The sequence below is a fragment of the Hyposmocoma kahamanoa genome, unplaced genomic scaffold, assembly GCF_003589595.1.
Source record: "Hyposmocoma kahamanoa isolate Upper Pololo Valley unplaced genomic scaffold, ASM358959v1 63, whole genome shotgun sequence".
In the NCBI taxonomy this organism is placed as follows: Eukaryota; Metazoa; Arthropoda; class Insecta; order Lepidoptera; family Cosmopterigidae; genus Hyposmocoma; species Hyposmocoma kahamanoa.
The window spans coordinates 11765744-11782278 of NW_020653851.1; the positions used below are offsets into that span (position 1 = coordinate 11765744).

At 34.9% G+C, this 16535-nt stretch overlaps 2 protein-coding genes across 2 annotated transcripts; one reads left to right on the forward strand and one right to left on the reverse strand.

The window, feature by feature from the left end:
- The first annotated feature begins 1062 nt into the window (after positions 1-1062).
- LOC113230257 (cyclin-dependent kinase 10) lies at positions 1063-12776 on the forward strand. Its single transcript, XM_026464104.1, has 8 exons — positions 1063-1087; positions 1177-1292; positions 1374-1446; positions 7624-7798; positions 8500-8702; positions 10792-11019; positions 12010-12228; positions 12546-12776. Exons 1-8 carry the CDS (start codon positions 1078-1080, stop codon positions 12728-12730), a joined length of 1209 nt encoding a protein of 402 aa, XP_026319889.1. The 5' UTR covers positions 1063-1077; the 3' UTR covers positions 12731-12776.
- A 142-nt stretch (positions 12777-12918) lies between these two features.
- Positions 12919-15782, reverse strand: LOC113230383 (zinc finger protein weckle-like). The gene is made up of 5 exons (XM_026464290.1): positions 15615-15782; positions 14678-15456; positions 14380-14568; positions 13221-13329; positions 12919-13079 (listed from the first exon to the last, which is right to left on the reverse strand). Exons 1-5 carry the CDS (start codon positions 15750-15752, stop codon positions 12972-12974), a joined length of 1323 nt encoding a protein of 440 aa, XP_026320075.1. The 5' UTR covers positions 15753-15782; the 3' UTR covers positions 12919-12971.
- Between the last annotated feature and the right edge of the window lie 753 nt (positions 15783-16535).

Sequence of the window (16535 nt, forward strand, 5' to 3'; positions counted from 1 at the left end):
AGATCAAATTAAATCGTATTCATACGTAAGATCATTTAGGGTCTATTATATCTAGTATAGCAATTTTCACAATAGAAGCACAGTATTTTCCTTTGGCTAAATATCGCCACAGCAAATCAAAATAGTAGGTAGGTAGTGCTCCGTTTCGCTCTATTAAGGGGTTACCTGATATTTTAATATAATAATTAATGATATATTTGAACAAATCTCTATTTAAAAAGTAAAATTTGCTTTAAGAATTGAAAATGGAGTTATTTACATAGAAAATAAAAATGATGAGTTGAAATTCGTGCGCATAATAAATTATTACTATAATTTTCTTTTATATTGTGGAATGGAAACACCCTCTTATAAAAATGGCTTCTGCTTGAATGTATTGGGTTGAATTCTTAGACTATGGAATTTCTTTTTTCCACCATATAAGGTGGAATTGAATTAAGTTTTTGAACCAACTGTCAACTAAACGCGCAAACAATACCTCGAAAAGTATAATGTGATATCACTTTACATTACCGTAAAAGGGATATTGCACTGTTATATCACTATTACCCACAACATCACATGGCCTAAAAATGAGATGCGTTGAGCATAACCTATGAAACGCATTTCTAGAACTAGAACTTGCATTATTCCGAATAGTTCTTAGATCATGAACTACTCAAGCCTACATGAAACCATGATCTCAATTGTTTTATTCTGAATTTCCAATTCAGAAATTACAATGGGTGATGTTATTAATTATGCATAATTTTCCAAAATGATGCGTGATATCACATTACGCTGTCGCGTGATATCACTTTTGTAATATTACTCACATTACTTCATATCTCTACTGTCAACTGTCATGGTGTCACCGGAAATTTTTTTATAGAAGAAGCAAAATTTTACCCAGATTTTGAGATTTGGCTGTATTGTGCGAAACCTTTGCCTTGTCCTTTACTCAAAGAATTGAAAAAACAACTACAACCGGCTGTTTTTGTTTGGGGACGGGAAATTGGCTTGTAGTTGTACGTGGATAATTTCGTATAAAATAAAGAATAAAAGGATTACTCAAGAAACAAAATATTATTGCGAAGCATGTCCCAAAGTAAAGTTTTGATTTTTGACAACGTTGTGTTGATTAAACATAACAATGTTGGTATTGAAAATTCGCATCATTTTTGAATCGTTTTTCAGACTCTGAAAAGCCTTCGACTCAGGATGTCGTGGATCCAACTGGACCGACTCCACGTAAAGGGGTGCTCATTTCTTTTAGAACTGGGAAGACAATGGATATACCTGAAAAGGACATTGTGCGTAAACCTAACCAATACATTATGTACCTACCCCTTAAAAATCTTTGTGTTATGAGTGATACTTTATTTTCATTTCAGCTGGGCCGTTGCCGATTTGTGGGAGAATTCGAAAAATTGAATCGCATTGGAGAGGGTACTTATGGTATTGTATGTAAGTAATTTTTAATAATGGTCTTGTTACATTTAAAATAATTACCATTAATTATATTGGGCATTGTTATACTCTCTAAATAGCGATTGGATTGTGTTAAAAAAATGCAAAATATGTATATTTATTATTGACTTGCTTTATTTTTTTGTGAAATAACCTGCGATCTTGCGATTCTGTCTCTATTGCTTTACCAAGTAAGCTATAGGTTGAGTTTTCTAAGTCAACAAAATTTCAAAAAGATCTTTGCATTTAGTATTTGGCTTTCGACACTGATTTGACTGTTACATATATTTATTTCAAATACGCATTTCGATTGAGGAGTTTCCAGACAAAAACCAATAAATCTGATGAACCTTGATTCTAATTTCGTCTAGTTTCATTCAATATTTGTTACACTGGGTTCAGATCCGTGCATTTGAAACATAGTTTTAAAGCATATTTAGTGGTTGATGTTTGGGTTGGATAAATTATTCATAGACTTGAACAAAATGTACCATTTGGCAATTAATAAGAAGAAAGTCAAAATGTGACCGATGAGGTTTTTGTTCCGATGCTTCTGAATTACAAATACTTAGGTCAAATACTGCCTAGCCTTGTTACTGGCAAACAATTTTGTCAACTTGGTATTTGATTTAAGCAGTGTTTTATGCTGACTGCCACTGATACTGTCTCATGTGGAGTATTTAGAAGATTTCAGAGTCGCAATGAAGACTGCATTTTTCGACATTTGTATAATGAAATGAAATTTTGCTTAAAACTTTTTCCTAAAAGTCAGTTTAAGAAAAAAATATGTATATTATATATGTTCAAATTATTCCCTCTTAGATTTTAAAATTTGGTCCACCTATTTCTCAAAGAAAGAAGTCTCCCACCTGGTACCATGTTGGTGATGTGCTGATTGTATGCCACCTCTGCATATTCTGGTTATCTAAATGTCACGCCTGACATACAATTTTTAATTTTCAAAAATATAACGATATACATGGCACAAGATCTGGTCTAAGTATGTCTTATTATGAGCTTAAACACTAAAAAACATTTATTTTGTTCTCTCTGAGATCCTGTTTATGATGATGCTCATCTCCTTCATCTGCATCACATTTTTTTATCATTCTTTTTTCCTCCGTGGCCAAAAGGTTACTGCCTCCGTGGTCTAGCGGTTACCATGTCGGACTGCCACGCAGTGGTCCCAGGTTCGATTCCCGGGCCAGGAGAAATATTTGTATGGCCTACATTTATTTCTCTCATGAGTTTATGTGTAATTTGTGGTTGTCTATGTATGTGTCCATGGTACACCAAAATCGATTTTAAATACCTATTGCTTTTTAACTGGCTTCAAAAAAATGAGGAGGTTCTCAATTCGACTTTATGGTTTTTTTTTGTATGTATGTTACGCGATATTCGTGGTGACCTCATTGAGACTTATAAAATTCTGATGAGTCAGTACAATCTATCGGCAATACAAAACATCCTTAAAAGAAAAGAAAACTTTAAACCGTCACGTGGTCACCATCTGAAACTAGTTCGCACACCTTCCAAAACTCCTGCTGCACACAATTTTTTCAGCAATAGAGTGGTGCACAATTGGACCATGCTACTGGAAGATGTTAGTTCTGCTGTCTCTGTTAATGCCTTCACAAACAAGCTCGACAACTCGCTACGAAAGAGTGAATCAGTGCTAAAAATTAGTTCACTTTTTTAGCACTGATTCACTAACAACGATATAAATTTCAACACTGTGATGTATACATACCAGCGAAAGCTGCTCGTCTATAATCAAATAAATAAATAACTCCGGTAGTTGTGCACCGATTTTCATGTTTCTTGTTTTGTTGGAAAGAGGGTACCTCCATAGTGGTCCCATTTAATTTTGAAGAAAATCATCCACCTCTAAGAGTGGCTGTTCACGCATGAAGATTCATTTTTATAAATAGCGCCAAAGTTTTATTATAACGAGCAATTATTTTAATGGTTGATTTTGCTATTCTCCAATTCAAGGCGTTTTTCTCTCTCAACATGCTTTGAGTAGTGGGAACCGATTTTTATTATCTCCTGGGTCAAATCCCGTATAGTGGCGAACTAGGGGATGAATCCGGGTTTGCGCACTTTCCGGTAACAGATTTCAATAAAACTTGGTAATTATATGTAATTCCACGTACTTTTGAGGTCGGTTTTTTTAGTACTCTGTACTGAGATTATGACTAAATTAAATCCAAAGATCTTTAGAGAAATCGCTTTTTTGGCTGTTGATCATTAGAGCACATATTCTTTTTTAGGATTTTGATGCGTCGATGTGTCTAAAGGCTGCTAATAGATTGACTGCATGTTTGCAGTTAATGCGTGAAGTCGTTATCAACTTCATGCAGTCGAGGTCTCGGATAACGACTTCACGCATTAACTGAGATCGACTGCATGCAGCCGAGATCGACTGCATGCAGTTAATGCGTGAAGTCGTTATTCGAGACCTCGACTGCATGAAGTAGAGATGGAGGTAATAATTGTGTCAATGCTTGTTAACTGCGCCGTCGGATGGGATGGTATTCCGGCAAAGGTCATCAAACTCCCGTAATATGCTTATTCTCCCAATCATTTATCTCTGCAATCTTCCCATTTCGTCTGGAGTTTTTCCTTTCAAAAAGGCTCTTGTCTTGTCTATAATTATAGACCCATCTCAGTACTCAGTTGTTTATCTAAAATATTTGAAAGGATACTTAATAATCGCTTAATCAGTTATCTTGAATAGTATAACATTATTTCCGAAAATCAATATGGTTTCCGTTCTAGATCAGGTACCTACTGAAGATGCAGTTACGGGCTTTATTAACAGTGTAGTTGATAAGCTGGACAACAAAAGTAAATGTTATGGTATCTTCTTCGACCTGTCTAAGGCATTTGTCACGGTTTCTGTCCCCAGACTGGTGGAAAATAAATGGAATATATCGGAGTTCGTGGAACCAGTCTAAATATATTTAAGGATTATTTAACCAAACGCACTGTGATTCCCCCATAGGCCATAAATCAAAAAAAATCATTGGCTTATCCCGGTTAGATCAACTCACTAAGTTAGTAACTAGTTAACAAGCTTCCAAAAACTATAAATATCAATGTAATTAGGTCACGTTATCATTCACTTTTGTGCATCGGAAGTGAGCGCATCGCGAGACTAATTATCACCACGTGTGAGTCATCGAAACTTAATCACTTTGTTTTTGAGTGTCACTATTCCAAATCAAGTGTTTACGTGTTGTGAAAGCATGGAGATCCAAGAGCATGGTATGTACTTTTATTATCAATTTTTTTAAATTTTTTTTATGCATACTTTTTTTTATATAATTTTTTTATTGAAGGCAGTTTTTTGGTGAAAATTTTTGGCATAACTTAATTTCCTTTAGACCTACAACTTTTGGCTGCGCTGAGCTGCACCTGAGGTATATGGTTTTTGAATAAGGAGTATGTCCTTATTAAGAGCTATAAGTTTCATTTGCATCTTGCTGCCTCTTCTTGGCTTAAAGGGGTGTCAAAGTATGCATGTCCATAGTATTGAATTTTTAATTTTTTTTTAAGTTCAGCTTTCATATTGTTTTAGGTACATTTTTCAAATGTTCTGTATCGAGGATGACAATTTTTGATATTTGGCACTCTAAAGTGGGTAATCCAAATGAAAAAATGCAACACGTCCTGAGCACTTTGACCGAAACATCATCCCTTTCTGACGACATCGAAAATATTGATTTAGAGACTTTAAGCCTTAAAATTAAGAATATTTGTACACGAATTTCCCACTACTGGGCAAAGTCGAATCGTACTAGATCTAAATTCTTAGAAAAATATTCAGATTGGCTGCATGTCGTTGAAAATATTGATGTACAGCGAACTGAGTTACGTGTATCTCAGACCTTTGACGAAGTTAAACCATCAACTTCTTCATCGCATGGCCGTCCGAGAATTAACTTTGACGACACCAGTAAACGTACAAAAAGGAGAAGATTGGCTAGTTTGTCTAACCAAGACCCTTCTCTTGTACAGTCATTGCTCAATGCGTCCGATAGCTTGTCTTGTCCTGAAATCGATTCTAGCGAAGTTTTATCGCTCATTGTTGAAGCTCAGTTAACTCGACATCAATATATATTAGTAAAGAAATTTATAGACAATAAGTTTTCAAAAACCATTTTCCCATCTTACCAAAGTGTCGTGGAATCTAAAAAACACTGTTATCCTTCAGATATTACTGTTACAGAATCATCCGCCGAAGTCGAACTTCAAAGTTTATTAGATCATACTGCCAATCGGATTCTCAAGTCTCAAAAAGATGTTTTGGATAGTGTACCTAATGAGTCTCTAGATAAGATATCTTTGATAGGGAAATGGGGTTTCGATGGCAGTACAGGGCATTCAGAATATAAACAGTGTTTTTCTGACTCCACTCTTGAAGACAGTAGCCTGTTTGTTACTTCGTATGTGCCACTTCAGCTTGTTTTGACAACAGATAACAAAGAAAATTCAGTAGTTTTGTGGAAAAATCCTCGTCCTTCATCAACTCGATACTGTCGTCCTATACGCCTCCGATATTTGAAGGAATCGACTGCAGTGTCAGTTGAGGAAGAAGCTCATTTTAAAGATAAAATAAGGAACTTGCAGCCTACTGTTTTCAAGGAAGAAGATCGCGAATATCGCATTACTCATTGTTTGCAACTTACTATGGTAGATGGTAAAGTGTGTAATGCACTTAGTGGTGTTTCTTCATCAAAATGTTTTATTTGTAACGCCTTGCCCAGTGAAATGAACAAAATTGACGAATGTTTAAATAAGGAAGTCGATGAGAGTAAATATGAATTTGGTTTATCACCTCTTCACGCGTTAATACGTTTTTTTGAATATTTTGTTCATGTCGCGTACAAGTTAGATGTTAGGAAATGGCAAGCTAGGTCCGCTAATGACAAAATGCTTGTTGCTGCAAAAAAATCATATGTTCAGACTCAATTTAGAGAAAGATTAGGGCTTATAGTGGATAAGCCTAAAAGTGGCGGAAGCGGAACATCAAACGATGGTAATACAGCCAGGCGGTTTTTCTCGAATTCAGAAATTTCCGCTGAAATTACTGGGATCAAGAAGGATCTCCTAGATCGTTGCTGGATCATCCTTCAATGTTTAAATTCGGGATATAATATTAATAAGACGAACTTCGAAGAGTTCGCTTTAGAGACGGCTCGGCAGTTAGTTGCCGAGTATCCGTGGTATAACATGCCTGCTTCCGTTCACAAAGTTCTAATTCATGGTGCTAATGTTATAGATTACGGTTTGTTGTCAATCGGAGAGTTGTCTGAAGAAGCAGCTGAAGCGACTAACAAATACATCAAGTCTTTTAGAAAAAATCATACGCGTAAAATGTGTCGCATTGTGACCAACACAGATTTAGTAAATAGGCTGCTTCTTCATTCAGATCCCTTCATAACAGGTCTACGAAAGTTACCTGTTAAAAAAAAAGGTGTACTGTCAAAAGCTGTATTAGACTTGTTATGTATTTAAAGTTAATATTGTTGAGATTTAATGTATTTTGGTATAATTTGTGTTTTGTTTGTATTTTGTAAAATGAACTTTTTTATGTATTTTTATTGTTTTAATTTATTCATTTGTGGTTATTGTTAATACAAATAATCATTATTTACACAGTTTTACCATTAAAAGTCGCAGTATAAAATGTTTTAGATACATCGTCTAAAAACAAAATTACTGCGAGACATTTTTACACCTAAATATTGTCAAATCTTTTTTAAAATGTATAATTTTATTAATTTACGTTTACCTAATCATATTTTAACGTAATAAAATAAAAAAAAAATAATAATTTCGGAGTTACGTATTTATGACCGCCTTAGTATGGAGCGTGAATCACCGTGAAACGGTGTCAATCTCAAGCAGGGAATCCTCAAACAACATTTTTCTCTACCTTTGTATTGAATGATATTATGTTTAACCAATTCGACAAACGCGAAACAATTTCATGAACAGATTTCCTATACACAATGCCTTTTGTGTAAATCGCTAAGTACTGGTTTTCACAAATATAAATGTCAGAAACATGCCAAGAAGAAGAGTGCCTTTTGATTAATGTTCATTATTTCTATGTATACTACAGCAATTACAACTCACTTCTTGTTTTAAAATGGCCTATTACAGACAGAGCAAAAGACAAGTTAAACAACAATGTTGTGGCCTTGAAAAAAGTAAGAATGGACGTTGAGAAAGATGGTCTACCTCTGAGTGGACTTAGAGAGATTCAAGTGCTGATGTCTTGCAGGCATGAGAACATTGTTCAGTTGAAAGAGGTTCTTGTTGGCCGTTCTTTGGAGAGGTATGTTTTGTGCAATATTTAGTTTAATCTTTTTTGGGTAATGATTGTAACATAATGAAATGTGTGTTTGGTAGATAATGCTAATCTTTTTTGGGTAATGATTGTAACATAATGAAATGTGCGTTTGGTAGATAAGGCTCAAATAGTTGTAGTTGTGTAAATAACACTCGTGTAAGTTTGAATGTGTTGGTGAAACTACATCTTCACAGCTGCATTGTCGTTGTATTGTGTAACAGATCAACTGATATACATTTGCAGTCTCAGTTGCACATGTTAATCTGATTATGGAAAAATAAACTATCACTGTATTGTTTACGTTGAATCATGCACATTCGATGTTTATGGTTCTTAAATAATTTCTTGTCATACTGAATAGATGCATATTACTTCGAAAACCAACTTTCTTTAAATCAAAACTCTTTGAATATTTTGAAGCGCCATCTATTGACACATAATAGAACTGTGTTGTTGAAAGTTGTTTCTAAAATTTTTTTGCGTGAGGCGAGGCCCTTTTCGTGCACCCCAAGTCGCAACTAAGCACGGTTGTACAGTGGCAAAATAGTCTTGTGATTGGGAAATTTATAAAAATGCATGCGTTTTTTACTATTATCAAGTATTATTTAACTATATTTTAGGTTTTCACGGCAGAATTCGTAACCTTATTATTGTAACACCTATGATGGTTTTTATTTTTTTTCCAGTATCTTCCTCTCAATGGAGTACTGTGAACAAGATCTAGCTTCTCTACTGGACAACATGTCTTCGCCATTTACCGAATCGCAAGTCAAATGTTTGATGCTACAAGTACTGAAAGGGCTCAAGTACTTGCATTCTAATTTCATTGTGCATAGAGACTTAAAAGTTTCTAATTTACTACTCACTGATAAGGGATGTGTTAAGATTGGTAAGATAATTCTATATCTATCTTTATAATTTGTTAAGGAGTTTCATTCAGCTTGTAACTGATCATTCATGATACATTAGGAATAAAGTTTTAAAAATATGAAAATGAACAGAGACGCGGTGGATTTACGTCAATTTATTATGTGCGGGAAAACTATATAGTTTATCTTACATTGCATAAAACATAGTTTCGTATGATTTTTATTAATATAATAAGCGAATAAAAATAATGCATTTAATGTATAATGTGGAAGTAATGAGAGACTAAAATTCTATAACTAAATAAATATTGGACAACATCCCGTACGTCACTCTGATTCCAAAGAGCGGAACTAAAGGACTTTTATTATGGAATCCGGAAATAACGACAGTATCACAAACACCTGGACTCGAAGCAATATAGACACCATGACAACCGTGAAAGGGTTGTAACCCTAACTAGCCGTGAACAGGTTCACGGCAATGAAATGGGAAACTTTCGATCCACAAAATTTATTAAAGAAGTGAAGTTTAAAGAAAGGCTGTAACAATATAAAGGTAAATGTAAAAAAAAACAGGTATAACAGTATAAAACACTCTACACTTTATTATTAAGGCACTTACCCCTAAATGGGCCGAAAACCTGAATTACAGAAATAGATACATGAAGGGTGTACACTTATAAATTATAACACATAATTAGCTTATTAGCGGCTCTGACTGTTGTGGCGGTCGAGCTGGGAGTGACCGTGGTACGAAAACAAAATGAAAAAGTGAAGGAAGATGGAACAATTCAAATTTAAAATTTAAATACAAGTAAAATAAAAAAAATGATAAGATTCAAGAGGAGAGAGGCGATACAAAGAGGTGCGATGACGGTGTAAGGAGGTCACACCGTCACAACCGCAAGCCACACGACCACGCAGGGGGCCTACCATAACCTTTCCAAAAACAATCTTATTTCAATATAAGCTTAAAGTAAGCTTATTATATATTACTCGTATTCGTACCATGACGAACCTGTCTACCAAGTAATGTATTATTGCAAAAGTGATTGAAAGAACGAATGATTTCCCAATATTGTCTATTCCTTACTAAAAATAGGAATGAGATAACGCTATGTGAACTACATAATGCCATCTCTTTATTTTTTTGATGTTCCGAATCGTCTTATCTTAGTATAATGTTTAAGTACTTAATGTTATTTAAATTCAGAGAATTTTGAGTTAAAAAAAGAAAAGTATGTAATAATAAAATCTATTAAAATTACGTTGTTTTCAATAATTATTCGGCATTTTCATGAAGAAAAATAATTAAAACAAGCCGAGTCTTGATATTCACGTCGTGAATTTGGTACTATAGTCTGGTGTCAACTGTTAGTTTCGCCAAGGAGCATATAGATGCCGCTGTCATAATTTTACGAAATAAACATCGCGTATTTTTATTTAACGAGAAATTATTTCCTATAAAAAATAAGCAAAATATTGAAGAGATATATGTAAATAAATGAGTTTGACTTTTAATCATTACAAATCAATGTTAATACAATAAAACTGAAAATAATGTTGTATCCATTGCATCCGTGTAACTATTTTGACATTGCTAAATTTGACCTAAGAACAATATTACTTTATTGTTAAAGTCGCTTCATAGTACGAGCTGAGTGAATGAATAGTCACAAAGCTGCCAATAAAACATCCTAGTTTTAGCATTACAATCAGCTTACTTGAAGCGCGTTATGGTACGAAAAGTCTAATGTAAGGTTAAAGTAATATTGTTTTAAGAGGTTGTGGTAGGCCCCCAGGTCGTCGATAAAAAACCAGATAACTAAAATAAGTACACACATGAAAAGTGTCTAAGAATCAAGGTATATTTTTTTGTTTGATTCGTAAGGTATATGAAAATTAAGTAATAATATGTAAAATTTATTTATTTATTAAATTGACCCATAAAAATCAATGGTGGTTAAAAAAACCTGATTTTCAGTACTTGGCAAAATCATGCTTGATACTTTTGACGAGTGTGTTTTAGTTTGATTTGAATGATAACGTAAACTAAGGATTTTAAAATACAATGAAACCATGTATAACTAAACTAAATATTATTTTCAGCGGACTTCGGTCTTGCCCGATGGTTGGGTGCACCATCTCGTTCCGCGACTCCCCGCGTAGTGACGCTCTGGTACCGCGCCCCAGAGTTGCTACTGCAGTCACCGAAGCAGACGCCCGCACTAGATATGTGGGCCGCTGGTTGTATACTCGGGGAACTACTGGCTAACAAACCATTATTGCCTGGCAGGACTGAGATTGAGCAACTTGAACTTATCGTGGATTTGCTTGGTAATTTAATGAGTGTTGTTGTGTGCTACTTAGCACAATTTATACAGACTACCTACATTTAATTTGAGTTACAAAAAAAATAAAGGTGCGAGGTGATGAAATAAAGCGAAATCATCAAAGTCATCAAACAAGTACTCGACTTGTAATGGTTGTATCAAAAAGTAGTTTTGCATATTAAAAAAAATTGAAGTAAAGTGCTATTCCGTGAACTTAATGAAGGTGAATTCGTGCAAAATTATTGCGTTCTGTTGCGCGTTATCTGCGCGTTATCTGTTGAATTTTTTTCAGGCAATTAAAATTTTCCTACCCTCCTTCCGTACACTTAACTGCCTGCGTGGCTGAGCGGTCACCACACTGGACTGTCACGCTTAAGGTCCGGGTTCGATTCCGGGCCGCCAGAAATATTTGTATGGCCTACGTTTATTTCTCTCGGGAGTTTGGATGTAATTTAGTGGTTGTCTGTGTGTTCACGGCACCCATGATACAGGGTTTTCCTAGTGCGGGGCTATGAGGTGTACGTTATTATTATTACAAAAAATTAATAAAATAAATGACACAAGTGCAAATACAGTCACAAACACTAAAACCAAAAATATATTCGACACTTGATTGTTCGACACTCGGCCGAAGAAAGTTTTCTTCGACAACTTCTGGGGTTGCCTCGTAGAGAGGAATATTTTATGCTAGCTAGTGCCCGCGACTACGTCTGCATATAACAAGCACTTCGAGTAGATACTGTACTGTACCTATACTAATTTTCATAGTTTTATTGGTGCCCTATACAAGATTTGGTCCCCTATTTCAACTCCTTTAAGATTTATTTTTATGACAAAAAATAGTCTATTTCCTTCTCCTAGGTCTGATCTATCTCTATAGCAAAATTAATTAATATTGGTTCAGCGGTTTACGCGTGAAAACGTAACAGATAGAAGTTACATTCGCATTTATATTCTTAGTTATTAACCTACTTGATACTAATGAAAATTTTAGGTACTCCATCTGATGCGATCTGGCCAGAATTCAGTTCTCTGCCGGCTCTACAGAACTTCACCCTTAAACAACAGCCATACAATAATTTGAAGCAGCGTTTTCCCTGGCTCTCGGCGGCCGGACTGCGTCTGCTTAACTTCCTTTTCATGTATGACCCCAATAAGCGTGCCACTGCTGAAGAGTGTCTACAGAGTTCGTACTTCAAGGAGCAACCGTTGCGTAAGTATATTTCATGCAGAAATCTAACTATATTTCATTTGACGGAGAATCTGTTCAGAATTAGAGTGTTATAAAAAGACGCATGTAACATTATCTGATGATCATGTAACATCATCATCTGATGAATGTTACATCTTACATCTTTCTTGGTGATCCATTTCTGCCGAAAGACGTCCACTGCTAAACATAGGCCTCCCCTAAAGAACGCCATCATCATCATGGAAAAGTATTGTTTCTGCATGTTTTATTTTGCTGTCTTCATGTTCTTTCTTATATATTGGTTGTCCTATTTACGAAATTTTAAATGTCTTTTACAGCCTGTGATCCGAAGCTGATGCCCAGTTTCCCGCAACACAGAAATATGAAGGGCCAAAAGAATTCCTCCAACCAGCTCAATATTCCCCTGTCCAACCTGAATACAGGAGCTAATGATCAGACTAATAACTTGCCCGCCATTTCTGATCTTCTAGGGGCTCTCGTCAAGAAGCGTAGGCTAGAATAAATTAAGTCAAAGATTCATAGAAAATGTCTAATAAACTTCACGACACCAATGATAAACACTTTTATTTTTAATGGTCAAATTCACGACCATATAATACATATATATATATATGATATATAATATATGTTATATATATATACACATATATATGTATTTGTTGTACGGAGGCCGATATATAATTTTGAGGATGCTGTAGAAACTTTAACAAATTTGCTATTTTTTTTAAGCCACTCCGCGTCAATTAGTCCGTAGACGCGTCCTCATCGCCCGATAGTCCCATCGCTTGTCTGAATTTCTTATGCTTTTGAAGTGTGAGCACATCGTTGCTCTTTGCCTTTACTTTTTCTTTCTGTGAAGGAGTAATGAAATGATACATTAAAATGTTTAACTTTATTACCAAAACATGTTTACAGTACATAATACAACGACACAAACACAACAAAATTAAACAATAATCCACTAACATAAAAAATGTCCAAGGATTACTCACAATCTCTTTTTCTTGTTTTTCTATATTTCTCAGTGAACGTATACACTGTGAACATAGTATTACTGCTTCCATGTGGTTTATTGTCTTCTTTCGGTGGTGATGCTTTAGCCTAAGGACGAAAGTAAACTTCCATGAACCAGATCGAGTATATATAAGGGGATAATATGAATTTGATTTTCAAAGATATAATTGAGCTATTGTAAAAGTGCTCTTTAAAAACTATATTTTTTATGTTTGATATATATAATAATTGTTCCATCTATATTAGTTGATCTACGGATAAATTATAAATGAACTGCATTCAAGGTAACACTTAACTTCATTATATTTAAGCATACTAAATTAATATTTGGTATTCGAAAATAATTTTTGATCCTCTTTTTTTATTCGTCTTTTCTTTTAACGATTGATGACATTTATAACCAGATCTTTTGATATTGATCTCCTAATAAATCTTAGTTGCGCGGCCCTTTCAGTAGGTTAGGTTAGTACATGAAAAAGCAGCCAGAAGCCAATTTGCTAGCGTTTCTGAACATGTTTCCAGGGCTAATTATATTATAATTAATATAATGTTAGTATACAAGGATAATCAACATTCACTTAGTGTTAAAAATAACTAAGTATCTAAATTTTATTTTTAATGCTCACTTGTCTTAGTTTTGAGGCTCAACATAAAACTAAGTATCACGGTTAATTTATAGAAATCAAACACTTTTTACGTAGCAGAACAAATTACAATATCCATTGATTTAATTTATTTTATATCTTGGAGAAAGAGGATCAATCATTAAAAAAGACGACCGTTTAGATTTTTTGTCTGCTGCTTTCGCTCATTTAACTACATGCCATTATATAAGCAGAAAAATTGATCTCAAATTCAAACTACATGATTAGGTACTAATTGCAATTCGTAAGCGCCTTTTAGTGAAATTTAAATTAGTTTGCCTAGTCATCCAGACAAAATTAAGCAGACAAGAAAACGTCAATCATACAATTAAATCAGACGATAAATATACTTGCGGCAGTTGCCTTAAACACATTTTACCTAAAAAATTGCAATTTCCGGGCTATTATGTTCCAAAAAAGGAAGCTCTTTTCCACGTTTGAAGAGCTCTCTCGCCTGTTTACCCCAATACGTGTAGGCTGCTATTACACTTACTGTTTGCCACAGTAGTCGCATTGCATCTTGTCAGTTCGATGGGTTACAATGTGCCAGCCAAGTTCGTGGTAGGTCGGGTAGCGTTCGTTACATCTTGGACAAATAATCTTGCCTTCTGATCGGCCACCGTTGCTCTGATGCTCAGAGAGCTCTTGCGAGGTCTGGAAGTTCTGATGACAGCTCGGACACCTGCATTAAGAAATCGCTTCATAAGTTCTAAACTTGGTAACTCTTCTGATAAAAATATTCAACTAGCAGCCTATCACTTGCAACAGTCGTCCAATATGACAAGACTTACATGAATATATTTGGTTGAAGATGGTATGCCATATGTTCGATGATCTTTTTGGGATAAAAGTAATGGAATTTTTTGTCGCAACATGACACGTATCCAGGTACTCCATGCCGTTCTTTGTAATGTTTCATCAAGGATCTAAAATGGAATCCATTTTCGTGACATATACCACACTCCATCTTGTAAAACAAAGTTATCTGTTTGTCTAAGGCGGCACCGTGCTTTGCAGGTCTGCCATCTATTAGCACAATGGGGTCCAAAATGTCGCTTTTGAGATCGATCAGATGTTGAACAGTTTCTAATTTCTCTTTTTGCCTCGTCGGTGAACGTGGCGAGGGCGTTGTTCTAGAGCGAGATGGCCTGTTTACCACTGATGCGCTATTCAGGAGTGATTTATCCACTTCCTCTGCTTTAGCGAATTCATCCAAAGGCATTGACTCCATAAACTTCAAATTTAAAGGAGACTTCTTTTTAGATGTAAGCTTGTTTTTGGGTGTCTTTATATCGCCTTGTTGGAATTCGGCAACCGGTGGTGTTTTGGGTTTGGGGGTGTTACTTATTTTTCTATCAACTGCAAAATGTTCTGGTAGCACAGGCGTTATGATGGGATTTAGTTTGGATGCATCCATTGTTCCATTAAGTTTTTCTTCTATGTTCTTCGTTTTATGAAAATCGAGAAACTTCTGCGTTTTTTCCACTTTTACTGTGTACATATGGAGAGCGCTCACTTGCTGGAGGCACTCGTGGCATATTGCTTTTGGGAGATTGTCATCTGTACGAACCTAGGACAAGGAATAAGAAGAAATAAGTCCTACATGTAATTATGTATAAATAAAATATAATAATTAAAATATATATGTAAGTATAAATTAAACACGAATTAAAGTAGGTAGTTTTGAATAATTAGGTGAAAAATATGTATAAATACTTTAGTACTTACGACGATGTCGAAGAGCCTTTTCAGTTTACGTTTCACTTCGGCGCTGAGTGGCTTCAGTTTCATCACATCCGTGCACAGGCACAACCGGCATGATAACTCGCGGACTATAATTTTTTCTAAATGACCAAAGTCATTCATAGTTTTTGATTTGTTTTTAATATATTGGGCTTAAATTATTTTAAGTAAATAGAGTTAAATGATCCTTGGTTTTGAACATGATAAACGTATAAAAATATTAAAAAATCAATCTGAAATTTTGCAAGTATTTGACAATCCGAGACAATTATTTATTTTTTTACAAATTGTCGTACATTGGGTAACGGCCAGTCAGAGAGAGAGAGAGAGAGGGAGAGAGAAAGCAGAGAGGGGCGGGGGCGGGGGGAGAGAGAATAGATACTATCACATTAGGGGGTAGCGGGGCAATTTGATACAAAGCACATTCATACACCTGCATTATCTCCATTACCTTCTGACTTAATATTAGTTGTGATAACACTGAAACGTACCTTTGTACGTGTGAGTAATAGACATGCGATGATGCAGCTCACCAGTTCACCGTTGTCGTTCTACAGGTCATAAAGTGTTTAGTATTTTCAATAACTAAAACTGCATGTGACTTTGGGGCAATATGTAACGATTTTTTTTTTATAATATTTTTTTTTGAACTGGCTGGGTACTTTATATACTAATAGGTAGGGCAGTTTAGTACGTATTAAAGTGCCTCTATTACTTATTTTGTACGAAATGTGAAACTGTAGTCTGAATAAATGAGTAGTAAATCTGAAGTTGCTGCGAGCACTCTGTCTTTACGACAAGCAGCAATTATATGCGAAAATAAAATAAATAATGTTTCTAATTTACAGTAGTGCATTGAAAGATTTAAATCTGCAATTGAAAATTAAAGACAATTGCACACTTCAA

Excerpts from the sequence above, each read along its gene's own strand:
- LOC113230257 (XM_026464104.1), top strand. Across the intron at positions 1,447-7,623 it reads GGGTACTTATGGTATTGTAT|ACAGAGCAAAAGACAAGTTA; the intron begins GTAAGTAATTTT and ends GGCCTATTACAG. Across the intron at positions 12,229-12,545 it reads CTTCAAGGAGCAACCGTTGC|CCTGTGATCCGAAGCTGATG; the intron begins GTAAGTATATTT and ends TGTCTTTTACAG.
- LOC113230383 (XM_026464290.1), bottom strand. The coding sequence starts at position 15,752 with ATGAATGACTTTGGTCATTTAGAAAAAATTATAGTCCGCGAGTTATCA. Across the intron at positions 15,457-15,614 it reads AAAGGCTCTTCGACATCGTC|GTTCGTACAGATGACAATCT; the intron begins GTAAGTACTAAA and ends TCCTTGTCCTAG. Across the intron at positions 13,080-13,220 it reads AAAAACAAGAAAAAGAGATT|AAAGAAAAAGTAAAGGCAAA; the intron begins GTGAGTAATCCT and ends ACTCCTTCACAG.